This window comes from Galeopterus variegatus, unplaced genomic scaffold (genome assembly GCF_000696425.1).
Source record: "Galeopterus variegatus unplaced genomic scaffold, G_variegatus-3.0.2 Scaffold6209, whole genome shotgun sequence".
Lineage (NCBI taxonomy): Eukaryota > Metazoa > Chordata > Mammalia > Dermoptera > Cynocephalidae > Galeopterus > Galeopterus variegatus.
The window spans coordinates 98,766-120,050 of NW_007732320.1; the positions used below are offsets into that span (position 1 = coordinate 98,766).

At 41.9% G+C, this 21,285-nt stretch overlaps 1 protein-coding gene across 1 annotated transcript in view; it reads left to right on the top strand.

Moving 5' to 3' along the window:
- The window catches only part of LOC103605981 (transcriptional activator GLI3-like), a gene marked incomplete at its 3' end in the record, with an annotated part of 85,453 nt that overhangs the window by 51,090 nt on the left and 13,078 nt on the right, over positions 1–21,285 (top strand). Inside the window, exons 4-6 of the mRNA XM_008590576.1 lie at positions 4,982–5,187; positions 7,649–7,795; positions 12,057–12,258. Of these exons, the coding sequence (XP_008588798.1) occupies positions 4,982–5,187; positions 7,649–7,795; positions 12,057–12,258 (555 nt within the window). The remainder of the gene's footprint in view (positions 1–4,981; positions 5,188–7,648; positions 7,796–12,056; positions 12,259–21,285) is intronic.

Below are 21,285 nucleotides of genomic sequence, written 5' to 3' on the forward strand. Positions count from 1 at the left end.
AACTTGTTTACAAGAAATGTGCTGCTCGACCCCCAACCAGACCTGAGCTGAGGGAGCCTGAGTAAATTATCCTATTTTCCCTACAGTCTACTAAAAGTATGAATCAAGAAAGAGACACCTGTAGTTGTTCTCCTGGTGCTTCTGTACTCCCCCAGTGAAGATTAACAAGCTTGGCAAATATTTACCAGGTCAAGTCCATGGCAGTGTGTAAAATAATGCATGTCACTAATATGAGAAATTTTGTGGCTGCTTTCTCCATATCTCCCTCCTCCTCTTTCAGCAGAATTCACCTCTTCTATGTCATAATTCTGAATGGCTCTCCCACAGAACAGTAAACACACATCTGCCTATTCAGCTGAAGGAGCTTAACCTTCCCTCTCAGGTTTACTTTACAGTTAGAAACATAATAACTGACAAGTTATTCATGCAAATGCCAAGAATTTAGAAGTGGCTCTGTTAGGTAGTGTTGGACAATTTATGTATGTATATTTACTTCCATGTGAGGTGGCTGCTTGTGCCACTGTAGTTCAAGTTGGATGCTCAGCTTTGTGGACTTAGAAACTCATTTTCGTCAGGCGTCAGCAGTAGAGAAATGTCATGCTAACCCAACTCACAATAGCCTGATCTGGAAACAGCATTAATAAGTTACCAGCCTTCAGTAAGAAACCAAAGTGAGGAAAGCGGAACACCAGCCACGGCTCTGCTAGGACCCAAATTGCCATTTGGACGTGTGTTTGCTGAGTTTGGATTCAGAATAAAAGAAGTTTAGTTGGCTGGTTGTGCAGAGACATCAACAACCACCACCATTTACCACATGCCCCGCATAGTAGGCATGGCATTCCTGTCTTCACATACCTGGGTTCCAGCCATCACAGCAGCCTTGGGAGGGAGCAATTACTGTTCACAGTCTATGTATGGGGAAACTGGTGCTTGGGTGACAGAGTGTGTGACAGAGCTTGAATTCACATCCTGTTCCTTCAGAGCCCTTGCATGCAATCACTGAGTTCATGCTCTCAAACACTTCATGTGGCTTCATGATTTTACTGAGCGAGATCCTGGGAGATACAAGGAGGTGCTTGGAAGGTGCTGACAGGGAGTGGAACAAAGCAGACTGGTGTGTTCAGATTTGCTTTGGAAAGAGGATTCGTCCACACAAAAACTTGCTCATAGATGATTACAGCAGCTTTATTCATAATTTCCAAAACTTGGAAGCAACCAAGATGTCCTTCATTCAGTAGGTGACGGGATAAGTAAACTGCGGCACATCCAGACAATGGAATACTACTCATCGCTAACAAGAAATGAGCTTTTAAGCCCTGAAAAGATACGCAAGAAACTTGCATGCATATTACTAAGTGAAAGAAGCAGATCTGAAGACTACACACTGTATGAATCCAACTATATGGAGTCCAGCTGTTCTGAAAAAGGCAAAATAAGGGGACAGTAAAAAGATCAATAGTTTCCAGGAATGGGGTGGGAGGAAGGAGGGAAGAATTGGTGAAGCACAGAGGATTTTTAGGGCAGTGAGACTACTCTGTATAACACTTCAGTGATGGATACATGTCCAGACCCATAGAATATACACCAACAAGAGCGAACCTTAATGTCAGCTGTGGACTTTGGGTGATGATGATGCGTCAGTGTAGATTCATCAGTTGTCACAAATGTACCACTCTGGTGGGGAATGTTGATCATGGCAAGAGGGTACACATGTGTGGGGACGGGGGTATGTGGGAAATCTCTGTACTGCAGCTCAATTTTGCTGTGAACCCAAAACTGCTCTTAAAAATAGTCTATTTAAAGAAAGAGTGTTCCAGTATTTCAATATTTGAAATCACATAATATGCTATATCTGTCTCCCCTAATATGTGTGTGTCCATGTTTACATCTGTATGTATATGTGTATATACCACATATATTTCTGTTTATGGGTTTGTATAAGCAGTATTATGTTAGCATAGTGTGTGATATGTACAATCTCACATGTGATTATATATATATATATATACACACACACACACACATACGAGGGTACTTAAAAAGTTCTTTGAAAGATTTGTGTTATCTTTTATTCCATTTTTCCATGAACTTTTTGAAGTACCCTCGTATATGTATGTGTGTATCTATATGTGTGTGTATGTTTATATTGAGTATTCATTATATACTAGACTCAGTACATGAGGCTTTACTTATATTAACTTCCCAAGACCCCCACGAGGGTAGGTATCTTCCCCATTGGACCGTCAAGGACGAGGAGAGGTGGGCATCACAGCTGGAGTCAGTCCCACAGCTGCCAGGAGCAGAGCTGGCTCCCACCCATGTTGGCTTCCACTGCACTGATGGTCTGGCACAACCACATCCAGAATTCCTGATGACCCCTCACTGGGTAACCTTTATTAAACACTTTTCTGTTCATATACTGGGAGTGGATGACCTTTTATTACTAGAGAGTTTGTTTCTTTAGGGCATTTAATTAACTTACAGCTTTCTTATTTACACTGCATCTGAAGGCATGTCCCACCTGCTCTGTTTGGAAATAGGTGACCCCACATCTCCTCAGCTGCATCTCTGTGGAATATGACGTCTACCCTATGGGGTGAAGTTTCCTGACTTTATCTGCAAGTGCTGGAGGAACCCTCCTTTCCACTGTTGCTTCTTACTAGTGTATGAAGGGGCTGTGGAGCCTAGCACTGCAGCCGGGAAGATGCAACCAGGTCTTGAGTGACCATGGGAAGCTCGTTTAGTGGTTACTTTCAGTCTTTGGATGGGAAAAGTCACATCAAAGTGAGTCAGTGGTGTGAGCGTCAGATGTCCGCAGCCACTATTAAGGAGCCAGGAGCTCCTTTGGCCTCCTTTGGGATAGGAGGCTGCCTGTGCCTGACTGCAGTGATGCTTGCGTTTTCCTACATCTGTTTGGTTGTCCTGTGTGTGACTCTCCAACGTAGAGTTTGGACCACTAGGAACACTCTTACTACTCTTCTCAGTTCTGGAATTTTAGAAAAAATGATGGGTTCCAATCTTTGTCTAAGTCAGAAAAATCCAGCAAGAAATGCCATTGCCTGTGCTGAATTTTAGTTCAAATTGTTCTGACTGAGTTTCTCATAGATCTCAGACGTTTGTCCAGGTGTCATCTCACGGATTTCTTCAAATGGCTGCTCTAATGGATCTCTGTTGCAGCAGTGTCAGCATAAATCTGTAAATTAGTTTGTGTTTTGTAAGAAATACTTTTGAATCAGATTGGAAGGACTGATTGTCCTTTCTGGGAGAAAATGAATTCATGAATTGGAGCATCTCTTATACCCTTTAGAGGTGCGCACCTTAGAAGAGCAAACATGTCTAAACTGGAACGTTGGGGATGATGTAACCAGTGACACAAGGTGACTTGTTTTATAGTGAAGAGCTAAAATAGACTAAGAGGTTACTCCAATTTCTAACTAATTGTTGAGTGGGTATAAAAGCCTCACGTTGTTTTGAAAAGAAACAGCTATTTCCTGGTGTTGGTTTCATACTCTTCCCACATGTAAATTTAGGTAACATCTGAGTAACACATAAAAAGCCTCAATTCTTTTTTTTCTTTAAATTCAAAATTTTAAAAAGTAAGAAGCGAGAAAATCCTCCACACACCCCTCCCCACACACAGACCGTATTTCAACCTCTTTTATTTTCTGCTGAGAGAAAATTCATTATCTGATCTCTGGTTTCATTTATCCGGTGCCTGTGCTGTGCACTTCGTGGGGCTGGTTTCTACGAGATTATGTTCTGACGGGGTGATGGGGGCCGGCGCTTTGCTTTGTGAGATGTGTTTCCCCTCCCTTCCGTTTCACTCCTGAAGCCAGCGGCACTAGAGGAATTGGCCGTTTTCAGTTGATCTGCCTCTCTCAGGGCCTCTGCCCTTTATGGCCATACCCTCCGTGAGTGAGGACAGGGAGGAAACAAGTGTTGAACCTGTCATAGGCAGCCCACTGGGCCGTCTGCACCAGACGTCTTCCATTAGAGAAGGGACACGACGGCCAGGGGGGTCACCCAGACTGGCCTTGTTAGAGACTGCTGGCCCGGGGGACTTATGGGGTGGCTGGGGGCGAGGGGGCAGAGGGAGGAATGTCCAAGAGTGGGTCAGAATGTGGCGGTAGCAAGGAACATTTCAGAATTTATTTTCGTTAGCCAAAAGCTTGTGTTCTACCTTAGCTCGTTATAATTGAGGCAGAAGCTTGATCAAAACCCCATTCAGCTTTCTAACCACGGGAGCACTTGCTTACTGGTGGCTCACTGAACGTAGCTAATCAGGGTGCCACATGAAAAACGGGTAGTGGAAAGCTGGTTCTCAGTGCTGCCTCACAGAGAGAGAAGCTGCCATCAGACAGCGAAACCCAGATCTGGGAAACTGGTTTTACTCTCTGCTGTGTGACCCTTGGAAACTAAGCCTGTGCGTGGATATAGAATAACCGACCTCATGTTTCTTACAGACTCTTGCAGTTCCGCTCCTTCCTTGTTCATGGGCAGCTTTGCGTGTGCATGCCCACACTTCTAGACCTGACATACTTGGGGTTCCTTCCCTTCCCTTCCCTCTTTCCTTCTCTTTCTTTCTTCACCGTGATGATAGGAGGCAAGTTTTAAAATGTGACATTAATGTTTGGGTCAAATGGAAAATGTAATCAGAGCAACCACTTTAAGTTCAGTTGCCTGTTACTTAGCTTTTCATCTCATGGGGGAATCCAAAGGCTGGCCTTTATTTTCCTATAATCGGAATGCCATGAAATTTCTCAAAGGTCGATTTTCTGTGCCCAAATAATTGCATAGAAATGCTCTGCCTGCGTTATATCGTCCTGGTTTTCAGGCACTGGAAATACATATGCCTGATATTTTTCCCCAGGACAGCTTAAGTTCCAGTGCAGTCTCACTCACCTCCTCTTGCAGACAGCCTCTGCCTGTAGAGACATCTGTCTCATGCCTGCCTCTCATGTCTGGTTCTCTTTGTGCCCAGGCCTTCTGCCTTGTCTAGTAGCCCGACGTATTCAGACCTGCCCTTCATTCGGATCTCCCCGCACCGGAACCCTGCTGCAGCATCCGAGTCTCCCTTCAGCCCTCCGCATCCCTACATTAACCCTTACATGGACTACATCCGGTCTCTGCATAGCAGCCCATCCCTCTCCATGATCTCAGCAGCCCGGGGGCTGAGCCCTACAGATGGTAAGTCTCTGACCGATTCTGCTTCCCGGGGTTATGCCACCTCCTCCTGCCCCTCACCTGGGACATTGCATAAAGTAGATATACTTAGTGAGTGTTTCTCATGTACCAGACACTGTACTAAGTGCTTTAAGTGCATGATTTTGATTCAGCATTATAATACCTGTATGCAGGTGGTATTCTCTAGCCATTTTCAGGTAAGAATAGCAGTGTGCACAGGGGTCAAGTTGCTTACAACCCCCTCATTCTCTGGCTAGGGAGTGGCAGAGGGGTACTCATAGCCAGGTCTCTCTGGCTCCCAGATCCTTGCTCTTACCATTGTTCTGTTCTGCTCCACGTATGTTTAGACCTGTGGCCATTCACTAATGCATGAGAAACCTGAGCGTTTTCCTCACCTTCTGGTGAGCACTTTCCTGTTCTGCATGTCAGAGAGGAACAGTTATACAGATGTGTCTACTGGAGTAGCACTTCACAAGCTGTAATGTGCATATGGAGGGCATCTGGATAAAATGTAATTCTGCACTGGGTGGGGCTGGGTGGGGCCTGAGATTCTGCAGTTGTAAAAACGTACCAGGTGATGTCAGTGCTTTTCGTCCTGGGACCAGGCTTTCAGTAGCAAGGTCTTAGAAAATATGATGGTCCAGACCTGTTGCACGTGCCTTTTTTCCTTGACTATGTCAAATGAAATCTGGAAGAGGAGTGTGGTGGGAAAGGAAACGGACTTAATTTCTGTAGTACTTGCTGCTCACTGCTCACTTTAGCCTCTCAAGTATCTAATTCTTGCTGGTTCTGTTAGCCTCCCAATGAATTACCTTTCACATAACTCTTTTTAATTGGTGCTGTATATTCCCCTACTGTCAAGTCGTAAACAATTCTTTTGATTCGGAAAAAGTATTTCCCATCTCATGAATGAATACACAAATTTGCTTGCCCACAATCACTGGAGTCTGAATTAAGATGTAGAACTGCATAAGCCTTATTAATTGCAGATAGCAAGTTATAAGTTCCTTGCAACAGATCACAAGTTGCTGCTGCTAGTTCCACAGCAGCAAGAGACACCACGCACTTCATTTCACTGAGCAGCGTCTGATGCGGCTTCTGTGCACCACCCTCGTTCTCCTCGTAGACTACTTCCTGAGGCTGGTGGGGCATGGTGGGAAGCTGCAAGAAGTTTCTCAGGAAATGTGAGTTAGTAGTTCTGCTTTGGATTTTATTTTGCAATGGGAGACATGGAGAGTCTCCTCCACGGGGTGCTTGGGAGTCGCTGGAAAATACTAACAAGGGGAACAGACAGGGAGAGAGGGAGGCGAGCTGACGATGGACTTGGAGCCGTGCTTGGCTTGTGGAAGTTTAGTTGGGCCAGTGGAAGGTGGTATCTCTAATTGATCTACTGAAAAGTTTGTTTATCTGCTTTTCATAGCACTTGATGAGTGTGAATAAACATGCTTTAATTGGTTGATCTGCTATAAAAAGTATATGGACACAAATGTAAAACATCCACAGACCTATTGCTAGAGTGTTGGTGCTTCTAGATAATAATTGTAAACTAACTTTTATTGATCATGCTAATAAGCACCTTATGTGCATCATTTCCCTTTTTGCTCCTGACAACCTCATGGAGCTGGTTTGAATCCAGATCTCTGTGAATCTGTTGGCCACTCTCAGAACTGCTACAATATCTCGCTGTTTTTACACAAAAACTGTCAGGTGGGAACCAATTATTATCCCACTCTTATAAAGCTGACTCTTGCCAGTAAATTGCTCCAGATTGATAGGTATATTTTCTTTTTGATTTTGTAATAAAAAAATGCAAAGGCGAGCTTTTAAATGACGGAACGTGTGATTGCAGCAGATCGTTCAGTTGTGTGTGGATAAAGCTGTGCTCCCTTTTTTCTTCTTGTAAATCCCAACTCTTCCTGTCAGTGAGAGTTAGCTCAGACACTCTTGCCAGAAAGCTTAGGGAAATGTTTTAAGTATGTCTGGAAAGATATCATCCTTGTCTGAGTTGTCTTACTCTTGTAAAAAATGTGAACATACAGTGATTTGATATAAAACACCTTTATTTTGGAAGGCAAACATGGTTATATGCATTTATACATTTTAATCATTTTGAATTCTTGATAATTTCTTTAGACTAACATTTTAAAAACTTGTAATGTATTGTATTTTTTCTGTTCCTTTCTTCAGTTTTATTTTCAAATAAAAGCTACCTTATAGACAACAGTGAAAGCACGTGAGTTAAAGGAACTTTACTAAAATGAGCCGTAAAAGGAATTGTGTATGTGAGGTGCGTGACCAGTGGACTTTGGGCTTCTTCCAACAAGTGACCATACCTTTCCCAACGGGAGTTAAAGGAACTTTACTAAAATGAGCCGTAAAAGGAATTGCGTATGTGAGGTGCGTGACCAGTGGACTTTGGGCTTCTTCCAACAAGTGACCATACCTTTCCCGTCTCCTCTTCTAGCTCCCCATGCTGGAGTCAGCCCAGCGGAATACTACCATCAGATGGCTCTGTTAACTGGCCAGCGCAGCCCCTATGCAGACATCCTCCCCTCGGCTGCCACCGCCGGTGCTGGGGCCATCCACATGGAATATCTTCATGCCATGGACAGTACGTGACCGGTCCATTTTCTGGAGTCCAGGGGCGGGGGTGGGGTGCAGTGCAAGCACTAATTTACAAAATAGAGAGGAAGAACACAAAGATGACATGATTGTCTAACTTTTCAATCCAGAGGGGTGGAAGGAGAACGATGCTATTTGGTGGTCTGGGTCCCTCGGTCTTCTAGGAAGCTTCCATAGGTTTGGCCACCCTAGGACTCTCTGTTTAACTCAAGGTTACCAGTGAACTGGCAGATGCAGGAGATGGTAGTTTGACAGCTATATATAAATATAACTGATCGAAAAAACTGTTTTGCCCTGCTTGTCTTGATAACAAAATAAGGAAATATGAATGGACTTGGTATATGAATGGACTTCACACAGTCACTCCTTGGTTTCATGGATTTTATGCTTTAAAAATTAATTTTAAAAAATACCTGTATTTGATTTATATTTTTAACATTAAATGATTTATTTTGCCCTTGTATGTTCTTTACACTAAAGAATTATATTTCACTAAGACCTTTTATAGCTGCTGAATGCGTGAGAGGATCAGAATAGTTATACCTAGAAAAAATAAAAACCGTTTCCAAATCAAAAGGGACTACTTTTAGTACAAGGCAGTGGAAGAACAATGGAATCGTTTGATGCATGTCGTATCACTTATTTTGGGGTCCCTCAAGGCACGTGGTGATTCCTTTGCGTCATGTGTGTAGATGCACAGACAAATGAGCTTGTGATCACCACTTTTCAGAGCACCCCAGAGCCCTCATCTATTCAGATCCTGTAAGTACACATCCATTCGCAAGGTGCCAGGGGTAACTCCAAAGTGCCTTCCAAGTCACCTGTCAAACAGAAGCCACTGTATTTGACTATGACAACAGTATGACTTCCAGTAGGGTGTATGCTTGGAGTTCTGTCTGTCATTTCTAGCAGCAGTGATTAGCATGTGCTTTTTCATCTGTGATCTGTTTGGACTCTTCTCTCACAGAGGATGTGCATTTGTTAGCTCTTTAGTAATTCAGTCTTCAGGTTTGGAATAGAGAGAGGGTGGCTAGTCTATACCGGTAAAACTCTACAGCCTTAGTGTCCTTACCACCAAGAATCAATTAGTGTATTCCATAGGAACATGAACTTGCATTGGTTTCCATTGGGGAGCTCATCATCACACCACCGGTAAAACTCTACAGCCTTAGTGTCCTTACCACCAAGAATCACTTAGTGTATTCCATAGGAACATGAACTTGCATTGGTTTCCATTGGGGAGCTCATCATCACACAAAGAAAAGGAAACACATTACATTTCCTGCAGGAGTTTTGTTGTTCAGCTTTGTAAAGTAGAGAGCCCACATTTCAGATTCATCATAACCACATTTCAATTAGCGATTGTTGGAAAAAAAAAGTTCGTTGTTATTATGCAAATTAGTTATTTAAAATCTGCAAATAAAGAATTAAAATAAGAGAGAATCTTTGGAAGGTCAACCCACATTACTTTCCCTATTTGATGAGAATGTGTTTAGTCAGGCAGTGGCGGTTTTTATCTAAATAAAGGATGAAGCTACCCTTTTACTTTGTAAAAACTAATTAAAGGAATTTTAATTTGCCTGAGTATATGGTAAATTGATTGTCATTAGTAGGAATTTAGATGTCCTATCATTCATCACATAAAAAGAAACCTTTCTTTGTCAGAATTTTTTTATTAGAATAAAGAAACAAAACAATTAACAGAAAACCAGATCGGAGATAGCTGTGTTGGAACAGTAAGGGGGCTCTGGGTTTCATCAAGATGTGAGATAGAGCATTTGTATGTACACATTAGAACAAACTAGGCTGTTTATGGCTCTAATTCTATCTCTTGGGATTAGAGTGACCTTAAAAGATACAAGAGCAAGTAATCCCTGTAAGAAACATCCTAGAGATGAGGGCCCCTGAAAACCACACTATCTATATTGGTAGAAACTGACTTAAATCAGAGCGAGTCTCAGAGGGAAAGGCAGAGAGGAGGCCCTCTGAGCAGCAGGCCGTGTGAAGGTTCCAGGGGAAGGCTGAAAAGTCTCGCGAGGCCGCGAGTTGGTGATTTAAACAACTGGAAATGTTCCAGTTATTTAAGAGAGTAAAGACATGTCCATGTGAATGGGATGTGTGCATGTCTTGTTATTTCTCACTCTCGCGAGGCTGCGAGTTGGTGATTTAAACAACTGGAAATATTCCAGTGATTTAAGAGAGTAAAGACATGTCCATGTGAATGGGATGTGTGCATGTCTTGTTATTTCTCACTCTGCCAGTGACCACTGAGTCCCATTGAGAAAGGTTATTATTGTCGAGGAATACTCTGCCAGTGATCACTGAGTCCCATTGAGAAAGGTTATTATTGTCGAGGAATACATGGAAGTCGACAGTAAATCTGTTTTATGCTTGGAATTGTTTGGAAGTGGCATGTACTTCATTGAAAAACTTCTTTGATGAAATTAGCCTCGCCTAGTGAGTAAATGTGAAACAGTTGTGTTTAAGGCAGATGCCGTAATAAAAGTAAGATTCTGACTTAAGTACCTAAAAATAGATACATAGTTGGGATTGCTGTTTTGTACTAAAATGCCCTAAATCAGGCTGGCAATAAGCTATTCTACATGAAGGAACTTACTTCAAATGTGCTTGAAAGAAAAATTTAAAGAAATACCACATTTGTCATTCAAATTGGTTTTCCGTTTTACACTCGGATGGTACTAACTTACTAAGTTCCAGTGTGTGGTTTATTTTTTCTTATTTGTAGAGAATTCACTATGAAGTCTTTCATATTCATCTATTCCCTTTCATTAAATTATCTCAGAGCATGTTGGATTGTTTCTGTGTCAGGATCCATCTCTGCTGAAGGAAAATTCCCAGTGAGTTTTCTGGAAACCAAGGGCCTGTACTTGTTCTTAAGTCTTACCTCCTATTTCAGTTTTCCGGATACCATAAAATTGCCATGGCCTTGGAAGCAGGCATACCCATCCTATGAAATTGTGGAAACCTTGTGTTTTTGTTTAAAACTAATCATGCTTGATTTGCCTCTTAACTACTGGGACTGTATTCTCTTTCTTTCATTAAACTTTAGTTTGATGACTCTGTAATGTACATGTGACCTTCAAAGAGCAGGAGTGGACCTGAAGGCCACATTCGTGGCTGTGACCTGAAATTCAGATCTCTAATACTTACCAAACTTGAATGCAAATGGGCATTTAATTCTTAGCTCTTCAGTTAAAAATCATTATATTAAGTTGGCATGTGTTTGAGTTACTAACCTCCAGATTAGGACTCCATTGGTGGAATCTTCCTGAAGGCTAAAAATTCTAATAAATGCATTGTTCTCTGTTAGTTCTGACTGGAGAAGCGAGGTTCAGAGAATTACAGTGCTCATAGGCACCTCAACAGTCATTATGATCCTGCCTTCCCCCACTTTAGAAAAATCTATAAACAAACAACATCCCAAGATTTTAAATGTTTTTTAGGATTTATTCTCTTAGATTATGGAGAATTTAGGGCAGGGGCCCTCGACTGCTACTGGGCCAGATAGTCTCTGTTGCGGGGTGCCCCGTGCTTGCAGGATGTTCTGCAGCCACCCTGGCCTCTACCCACTGGATGCCAGCAGCACCCCCTGAGTTGTGACAACCAAAACATCTCCAGGTGTTGTCAGATGTCCCTTGAGGGGCAAAATCGCCCCTAGTTGAGAACCACTAATTTGGGGTAATGTATTTATAGGTTGTTTTAGTAACCATTTACGTATACCGTGGAGCAGATAACTGCAGAAATCATGAGGAAATGAGGACGTAACTAAGCTCAACATTTTGTCTGAGGATACTTTAGTTCATTTTTTCCTTCGTCTTGTTGGCTTAAATATGTGTTGGGGCGGGAGGGTGGCGTGTTGCCACTGTGGGAACCACTGTCTTTGTCGCTTGTGGTGAATTAATGATGAGAATAGCTAAGCAGCTGTCAGATTCATAAATCACTAGAAATGAGAGGGGTAACACGTAAAAGTCTCTCCCTTTTGTTTAGCAATTTATCATTTTGCCTGCACATTAATAAACAGAGCTCCCCCGAGGTAAGCCCCTGGAAGATAAATATTTCTCCGTAATTTCCTCAATTGTAGTCAGTAGATCACAAGGGGGAGGAAAGGTACTTGTCACCACAGGTTGCTGGCTTCTTATCCTTCACTTCTTCCACACGGGCAAATAGCAATAAATAACAGGATAGAGTCCAACTGCAGGTAATCAGCTTTTGTTTTGTTTGTATTACAGGCACCAGATTTCCCAGCCCCAGGCTGTCAGCCAGGCCGAGCCGAAAACGTACACTGTCCATATCACCACTGTCCGATCATAGCTTTGACCTTCAGACCATGATAAGGACGTCTCCCAACTCCTTGGTCACAATTCTCAATAATTCCCGTAGCAGCTCTTCAGCAAGTGGCTCCTATGGCCACTTATCTGCAAGTGCAATCAGGTATGTATTTTCCAGAATCCATTATGTGTTTTTTAAATAAAATGTCAGCACTTAACTGCACCTGTAGTGTTGCATTTATAGAATCGACTACCTATGAGGAAGAATGAAGCAGCATGACACTGTGCCTGCACTGGAATGCAGGTCAAATATCATGATAATGAATCGGAAAGCTAGTTATTGGGCCCAAAATACTATATTTTGCAGACATTAATCAGTAACCCATGCATAGAAATAACTACTTAGTTATGACGAAATCCACTTCTTAGGTACAGTGAGTATGGCTGGCAAATCTTTTTATATCCAGACCTTCTCTTACTAATAATAGTTCTTTAGAGAAAAAATAACTTCATACCTGGTTGTGTGACAAGTGTACAGAACAAAAACACAGAAATAAAGAGACCAGTCATGGCAAAAGTCTTATCTCACGACTGTTGAGAGAAAGGAGTCTCGCAGGAGGGAGAAAGAAGAAGTTAACAGTAGGGTTTTTAGTCTATTGGAAAATAAATGCAGATGACATTGTAAGGCACAGTTAAAGGAAATCTGGCCAAAGGATATTTCCGTGTTTTCTGATTAAGTATTTTTAGCTTAATTTGAAAGATCTCAATTTTGACCCTGTGCACTTTGCTGTAGAAGGAAAGCATTTAGACAGTTTCTTATGTGAAGTGCATTAAGGCAGCGCAGTAATTTCATGTGAAGATACATACACAGGCTTTTGTAAACATGATTAATATTAAATATTTCTCATTGTTAGTGATCAAATGTGAGCAGATGTCAGTAAGTCGGGAATAAAAGTAAGCCAATTTAGGAATTTCAGGTGTGTTTAAACTGCTTTTGTCAGCTAATCATTTATTGTTTGAACCAAGCTAGATCACAAATGATTATTTGAGATGTAGCATTAGACAGTATTCTAATTAATTAAGTAATTTGGGTTATCAACTTTAGCTCCCATTTCCCCTAAATTTTTCACCAAAAATTTAAGAATTCTGTTTCTAGAAACTTTTTTCAATTATAATTTTGCAAACCACAGAAGATTTCTTGCTTTAAAAGTACATACTAAGGGCTGTTTTCACTAGCCTTGCTTGTAAATTATGTTTTGTTTGTTTCTATGAATGGGCAAGAGCTATAGTTGTTAATTGACACCCTTGCATGGTGGATATATATTAAGGAAACCTCAACATTCCGGGAGACAGAAGTGTTTGCCTTAGTAACATACCCACATTTACCAGAAATAATGAATACCATTGTTTTTTCCATAACGTTCTCCATTACAGTTTTAATTTTTTTCTTGTTCAGTTATCAGTGAGGCTTCTTGGCAGGCAAATTAGTGTTTAAGTATTATAAATCCCAGTTTTGATCTATGTCACTGTCTCCTCCTTTTCTTTGTTTTCTTTCTATTTGGTCAATAAAGTGTGGAAACATGGAGAGAAGCAGATAACTACTCACATGGTAGCAGTCAGTTCATAGGAGTGGTTCTGGGGTGTTTCCAGAATTAGCCACTGGAGTTACAAATGTAGGCTTTGGAATTGGATATATCTATAGTCAGATTCCAGCTCTGCCACCAACCAGCTATGCAAACCTTACCTTACCCTTTGGCTCTAAGTTCAGTCTTCACATTTGTAAACTACAGATAAAGACACACACCATATAGGAGAGGGGCACATTTGATTAAAGCCAGCATGGATCTGCAGTGGTGGAATGAGATTCCTACCCCTGGGCAAAGTCTCAGGAGCGCTCACCTGGGAGGGTCCGTCAGGAGAGGAGAGCCTGCAGCTTGGCTGTTCTCTGCCAGTGATATCCAGTCTGGCCCTAGGAAGCATGCTGGTCTCAGAACCATGGCCTGGCTGTTCCTGCACTCCAGGCAGATATTCCCAGATCACAGATGCCATGGACCACATCTCAATAAGCTGAGAGTACGCAGTCATTATGTGGCTTGACCAGAAGTCATAGTATCTAAGTATAAGAAATGTTGCACACAGTGATATTCATATGAACGATGTTTACCAAAATTGCTTTGTAAACATTCCTTTCTCTTGCTTCTTCCCTCTTTATTTTTTCTTCCCTCTTGTCATCTGCTCAGCTATCTTGACTTTTTACAGCATCTAAAGGACTTAGATTAGAACATGGCACACAAATGGTCATGGTGCTCTCTTTATTCTTACCCCAGCATTTTCTCAAGCTTCTTAGTCCCCTCACCTTTGCACAGGTAAGCTGGTACCAGTACTCAAGATACTGAAATAATCTTCCCCTGCCTCCAAGGTTCTACACCAGCCGCTTTGTTCACATTAGAGGTGGGAGGTCCGAGGAGACCCAGCCCATCGCGCACCTTTGAGCCTTTGAGCCTTTCCGTGGCAACTTCCCCCCCAGTGTGACAGCTCACTCTTTACACACATCCGCTGTGTGTTAGGATATATGCTGCTTCTGACGCGTGGAGTGTGACACAGATGACCCAAGGGGAGATCAGTCTGCCATGTGGTATTATTACAATAATTATCATCGGCGCTGCTTGCCAGCCCTGTAGTAGAGAAACATGAGTGCTCTGCTTGCCCCTCTTCTAAGTTTCATTTTGTGAGATCTAAAAACTGACTTCAGGAATGATCAGTTAGTGGTAGGACCAGTGGGTGACAGGGAAAGGACAGAAGCATGAAGATATCTGGAAAGGGCAACTGATGTTCTCAAGAATGAGAGAGATGAGAGAATGTGGACTTCAGGTGCATGTAATCTCTGCGACAGTGACAGGGCAGGCACCAGGCACCTGCCCTGTCTTCACATCACAGCGGTTTGGGGAAGCGAGTGGTGTTGCTCTTGCTTTCCACATCAGTAGGGGTCTTTGCAGGATGAAGCTGGCAAAGTCCCACGTATGGAGGGCATCAGAGGCAGCATCCAATCCCCCACTTGATAATTTATCCCAAACCCATTTGACTTTAACACTGACCTGTTTTCTCATACCTGATCTGCTCTTGGTGTTGGCAGTGCATAGTGTAATGATGTCTATGGAGGGCATCAGAGGCAGCATCCAATCCCCCACTTGATAATTTACCCCAAACCCATTTGACTTTAACCCTGACCTGTTTTCTCATACCTGATCTGCTCTTGGTGTTGGCAGTGCATAGTGTAATGATGTCATTTAAGGTCCTAAAGATGTTGTTAAATGTCTAAAGATACTCATTCAGTTTTCTAAAAAATCACATAGCTGTCTCTTTCACATTTGTTCTGTAGTTCAAATGTTATTCTCAAAGAGGCCGATAATAGCATTTACCACATTTGAAAGCTCCATGATTTACGTGCACATTTAGTGGTTGCTGTGTTTCCCTCCAGTAGAACACAAGCACCAGAAAGTTAAGAGCTGTATACATCTTGTCCCCACCCTATAATACCTGTGTCCTCTCACATTGACACTGTTCAACAGATAGTCCTTGAATGAATGAATAAAAGAGCTCTATCACGAGTAACTAGAATTCCATTTACCCTCTTTATTTCTACATGGTAGATAAATAATTCTGGTTTTCCAGAAGTTACAGTCTATATGAATGTTGTATTCCATGCTCGTAGGTTAATAGATGTATAGAGATAGAGATGGAGGGATGATACAAAATGAAAGGGTAAAATAGCAAGTGTCTATCTTGAGACATGTGTATGGTTCTTGTGTTTACAATTTACATAATTCAGTCTGCTATACAAATACGATATACAACAAATATTTATTCACAAAAGCCCCTTGGCATATTAAAACATATACTTGACTATGTCAGACTTTTTCAGACATACTGTCCAAATGTACATCACAAGTCTTTTTTCATCTGTAACTAAAATAGTTTTAAAAAATAATTCCATGCTCATGGGAAAGTATGTTGTGAAATATTTCGTGTTTCAAGAAGTTGTAACTTCTCCATCACCCTGAAGATTCCCATCTATTCACATTTATCAAACTGCCTGCTACCTCCACTCTGTACAGTTAAGAATAACTTACAAGTAGGTATATAACCCCATTAGATTAAAAATAATATATCTTTGCTAATACCTTACCCCTGGAAATTGAACCACTATTGGAAGAGAAGACATCTAAAATGACCTTCATATTCCTGTAGTCTTCTGGCAAATGTAAGCGCAGTGAAGAAACCAGTAACCGGCTCATTTCTAACCCACCAAACACAGCTTTCTCACCTTCAGTTTAATGGCTAAAATGAAACTGGTTCCATACCCTCAGTAGTTTTAGGTCAGGGATAGCCAGGGAAAGATAACGAAAATGGCGTTTCATATTCCATGTTCATATTCCCCTCTCAGTTGGGTGCCAAGATCCCAACTCACAAGTGCGTGCGGGCTTTTCTGTTGCCCCCGCCGATGCGCTCAGCCTGGCTAGCTGGCTGTGCTTTCCGCTGGGCGCATTGTCACCCTCTCCCACAGTAGGGCCCTAGAAAGTGGCTGTATCTGGCTGCCCATTGTTGCTCCCCGAGGCACGGTAGGCACAAGTTTGGTCTCCACGGCTCCTTGGCTTGTGCTGGTGCCAGAGTAAACAGCTGGCTTATATTGGATAAACAATGCAAAAGTGAGTTGAGAAACATATTGAAGAATAGGTGAATCCACTGCCAAGTTACCGATGTCTTTAAAATTCTGATTCCATCTTCTAAAAATTGTAAGACAACTATCTTTCCCCCAAAATCAGTGAGAGTAACTAATGCTACTTAAGAAGGTTAGTTCTCATTTACTCCCTGATGCGGTAGTTAGTTTTACATAGTATGTCATTTAATCAATATTCATTCCCCAAATACTGAGCTGAGTTTAACTACGTGTTAGTCACTGTGCTGGACATGGGGGCTACAAAAACGAATAGAGAGACATGACCTCCACCTTCATGGAACTCACAGAAGGGAAGAGCCTTTCTGCAGACATGAATGAATGAATGAATGAATGAATGAATGAATGAATGAATGAATGAATGAATGGGTAAGCTAACAAAACAAACTTGTAAAGATTCTGGTCAGTGCTGTAAAGGAAATGACCCAGGCATTCAGAAAGAATAGCTCGGAGGGCCTAATGCAGGCGGGCTTGCCAGGAGGCTGAGACCTGGAGGATGAGGAGGAGCTTTCTACAACCTTCTGAGAAGAAGGGTGAGCAGACGAAGGCCCTCAGGTGGGAACTGTCAGCAGACCAGGGCACCAGGTGACAGTAAACAAAGGGCAGGGTAGCCAAGGCACAGGGTTGGCACCACAGGCAGGGGTCAGGCTATGTCACAGCATCTTGGACCAGTGACCTAAGAGCAGTAGGAAGCTTGGAGGCTCCCCATAAGCCTGTTTAGTTTTACAGGTGAGGAGACTGGTGCACAGAGACATTAGTGGGCCGAAGCAAAGGCACTCGACTACTTACGTGGCAGAACCATGGATTCAGCCTGGGGTCTAGCTCTGAACTTCATTCCTCCTTCTCTCTCAGAAATCCTCAAATGGGAGGCATGGCTAAAAGGATTGGTGTGAAATGCTGTTTATAACAGAGAAATAATAATATCTGATGATGTTTTGAAGAAATTGATTATGCTTATATTAACATATGATTTTTCTAACCACGTCTACACGGCTGACTAATTACATGATCTGGGTGGTTTGAGCCCAATTTCAGTGGAGAGTGTGTCACTGCTATTCATGTCTGTGGGGGTCTCATCTATCTGGCTTTTTAATGGCAAGTAGCTTTTTAGGTTTTTAGAACACATTCATAATTTGAAGCCTAGTGGATTTTTCTACAATGCACTGTGACTGCATATGCTGCCTGTGGCATGTGGGTGGTGGGACCCTTACTCGTTTTTTGAGTGTGTGTGTGTCTCTGTGTGCTCTTTACTTCTGAGGCTGGCCTGAGTTTTTCAATAAACTTGCCCTGGGAACTATCATGGAAGCACTTGCATGCATGCATTCCTATACCACACTTATACAAATAACGATAGAGGTTGGCCCCTTCTCTAGAAAACTAGAAAAAAAAATTGTTCTTTGAATGGCTGCTGTTGTACAGGAAATTCCACAGCTATCACCATAGAGTGGATTACCTGGCTAGCACAACAGNAAAAACGAATAGAGAGACATGACCTCCACCTTCATGGAACTCACAGAAGGGAAGAGCCTTTCTGCAGACATGAATGAATGAATGAATGAATGAATGAATGAATGAATGAATGAATGAATGAATGGGTAAGCTAACAAAACAAACTTGTAAAGATTCTGGTCAGTGCTGTAAAGGAAATGACCCAGGCATTCAGAAAGAATAGCTCGGAGGGCCTAATGCAGGCGGGCTTGCCAGGAGGCTGAGACCTGGAGGATGAGGAGGAGCTTTCTACAACCTTCTGAGAAGAAGGGTGAGCAGACGAAGGCCCTCAGGTGGGAACTGTCAGCAGACCAGGGCACCAGGTGACAGTAAACAAAGGGCAGGGTAGCCAAGGCACAGGGTTGGCACCACAGGCAGGGGTCAGGCTATGTCACAGCATCTTGGACCAGTGACCTAAGAGCAGTAGGAAGCTTGGAGGCTCCCCATAAGCCTGTTTAGTTTTACAGGTGAGGAGACTGGTGCACAGAGACATTAGTGGGCCGAAGCAAAGGCACTCGACTACTTACGTGGCAGAACCATGGATTCAGCCTGGGGTCTAGCTCTGAACTTCATTCCTCCTTCTCTCTCAGAAATCCTCAAATGGGAGGCATGGCTAAAAGGATTGGTGTGAAATGCTGTTTATAACAGAGAAATAATAATATCTGATGATGTTTTGAAGAAATTGATTATGCTTATATTAACATATGATTTTTCTAACCACGTCTACACGGCTGACTAATTACATGATCTGGGTGGTTTGAGCCCAATTTCAGTGGAGAGTGTGTCACTGCTATTCATGTCTGTGGGGGTCTCATCTATCTGGCTTTTTAATGGCAAGTAGCTTTTTAGGTTTTTAGAACACATTCATAATTTGAAGCCTAGTGGATTTTTCTACAATGCACTGTGACTGCATATGCTGCCTGTGGCATGTGGGTGGTGGGACCCTTACTCGTTTTTTGAGTGTGTGTGTGTCTCTGTGTGCTCTTTACTTCTGAGGCTGGCCTGAGTTTTTCAATAAACTTGCCCTGGGAACTATCATGGAAGCACTTGCATGCATGCATTCCTATACCACACTTATACAAATAATGATAGAGGTTGGCCCCTTCTCTAGAAAACTAGAAAAAAAAAAGTGTTCTTTGAATGGCAGCTGTTGTACAGGAAATTCCACAGCTATCACCATAGAGTGGATTACCTGGCTAGCACAACAGCGATAGAGGTTGGCCCCTTCTCTAGAAAACTAGAAAAAAAAATTGTTCTTTGAATGGCTGCTGTTGTACAGGAAATTCCACAGCTATCACCATAGAGTGGATTACCTGGCTAGCACAACAGCCACGAAGTAGCCACAAAATTTGGTTTTGATTAACATGCAGCTCTCTCCCCCTTTTTTCTCTCTTCTGGGAGTCAGTTTCTCACATTGTGGTGCCCTCATGTTATCTCAGCGTTACCTGTAGCCTGACTTTATCTCCAATGCTGGTTTCATGAGCAAGAACTTTAAGAGATATGGGATACTGGAAGGTAAATATCATCATTGGATTCTTCAGCTTGTAGAAGACTAGATTTCTTACAGCATGAAGTTTCTTAATCGCAGTGCCCTGTCCTGAGGTAATACATCCTAATGGTATCACATAAGTTTCTCTTAAGGATGTTTTAAAAATTCAACAAAATCTAACAACCAAAACAATTGGGAAAAAAAATGTGTTTATAGATGGCCGGTAGGTAAAGTTGATTGTACATTTAAAAGATGACATTTCCTAATAACCCAAAGGTGCCACCACATATTCTTTACTCTTCACTTTGCACTGAGAGATGGTGCCTTTGTGCTTTGAGCCGCCCCTTAGCACCCACACCAGGGCTCTACTCTTGTTTAGCTCTCCAATCAGTCGCCTGCCTGCCTGCCAACCCTGTGCAGGCCATTCTAGATCATGGAAACATTCCAGAGAATGAACCTGGAAACCAATGAGCCTTCTGCTGAAACATCCCCCCGATCCTTCCCCCACGTATGTACGCACTGGCACCATAGAACCTAGCACTGCAGTGACGTGGAAGTGAGACATGCCCGTGGCAGCTCTAAGGAAAAACTGTTACCGTAGGGAAGGGTGAAAATGCCATGTGGGTTGATATTAAATTATAAAATGTAGCTTTTACCTTTAAGTGTGCAGTGACTGGGTAATAGAAGGTCCTGCTGTCTTTTTTTTTTTTTCTTCAATTTTTTTCTTCATTTTTATGTAAAACAAATCTGTTCCAAATTGTAATCAGCTCTTTTTGCCCTTCCAATATGAATCAAATCATGCTTCTTTATCGTGCCATTATTAAGGAGTTTAGCGTACCTCCCACCCTCTTACCACACCTTGCAAAGAATTTATGAAGTATTTTTTAAAACACATTGTGGGCTTTTCTCATACACTATTTGAATGGGGTTTATCCATTTGATTTGAATATTAATGGCTTTGAAGTGCCCATATACACAGAGTTGAATAAATGTTTAATGAATGATTTTCTACAACATGAACTTTTAGTGTTCCCACTTCTATATCATTCCAAGAATTAAATATGAGTTTGATTTACAGATTGATCCACAAGAGTTTCTGTACAAATGTTGACTCACATCACTTCCTTAGTGTGAAAAAATTCTATTTGTTGTGAAAGTCAAACATGATGATGCATTTTAAAGTTTTATGTATTGATTATAACTAATATATAACTTGCTAGTTATAAATAATTATTTTATTCTTTGAAAATATAAATTGGATATGTAGAAAGCATTCGCTTAAAACTTACTGAATTAATGAATAAGATGCAGTGTGTGGACTTTATGGAGTTTGTTTTAGTTGTTTAACCTCCTTATTTTCTACTTACACCCCCAATTTTGCCCAATTGGGGATAGTTTTCGAGAATCCCAGATAGGGGTCCTCTATATAAGTTATGTATTACTCTACTGTTTACTGCAATATTAAGAAACAAGGTTTA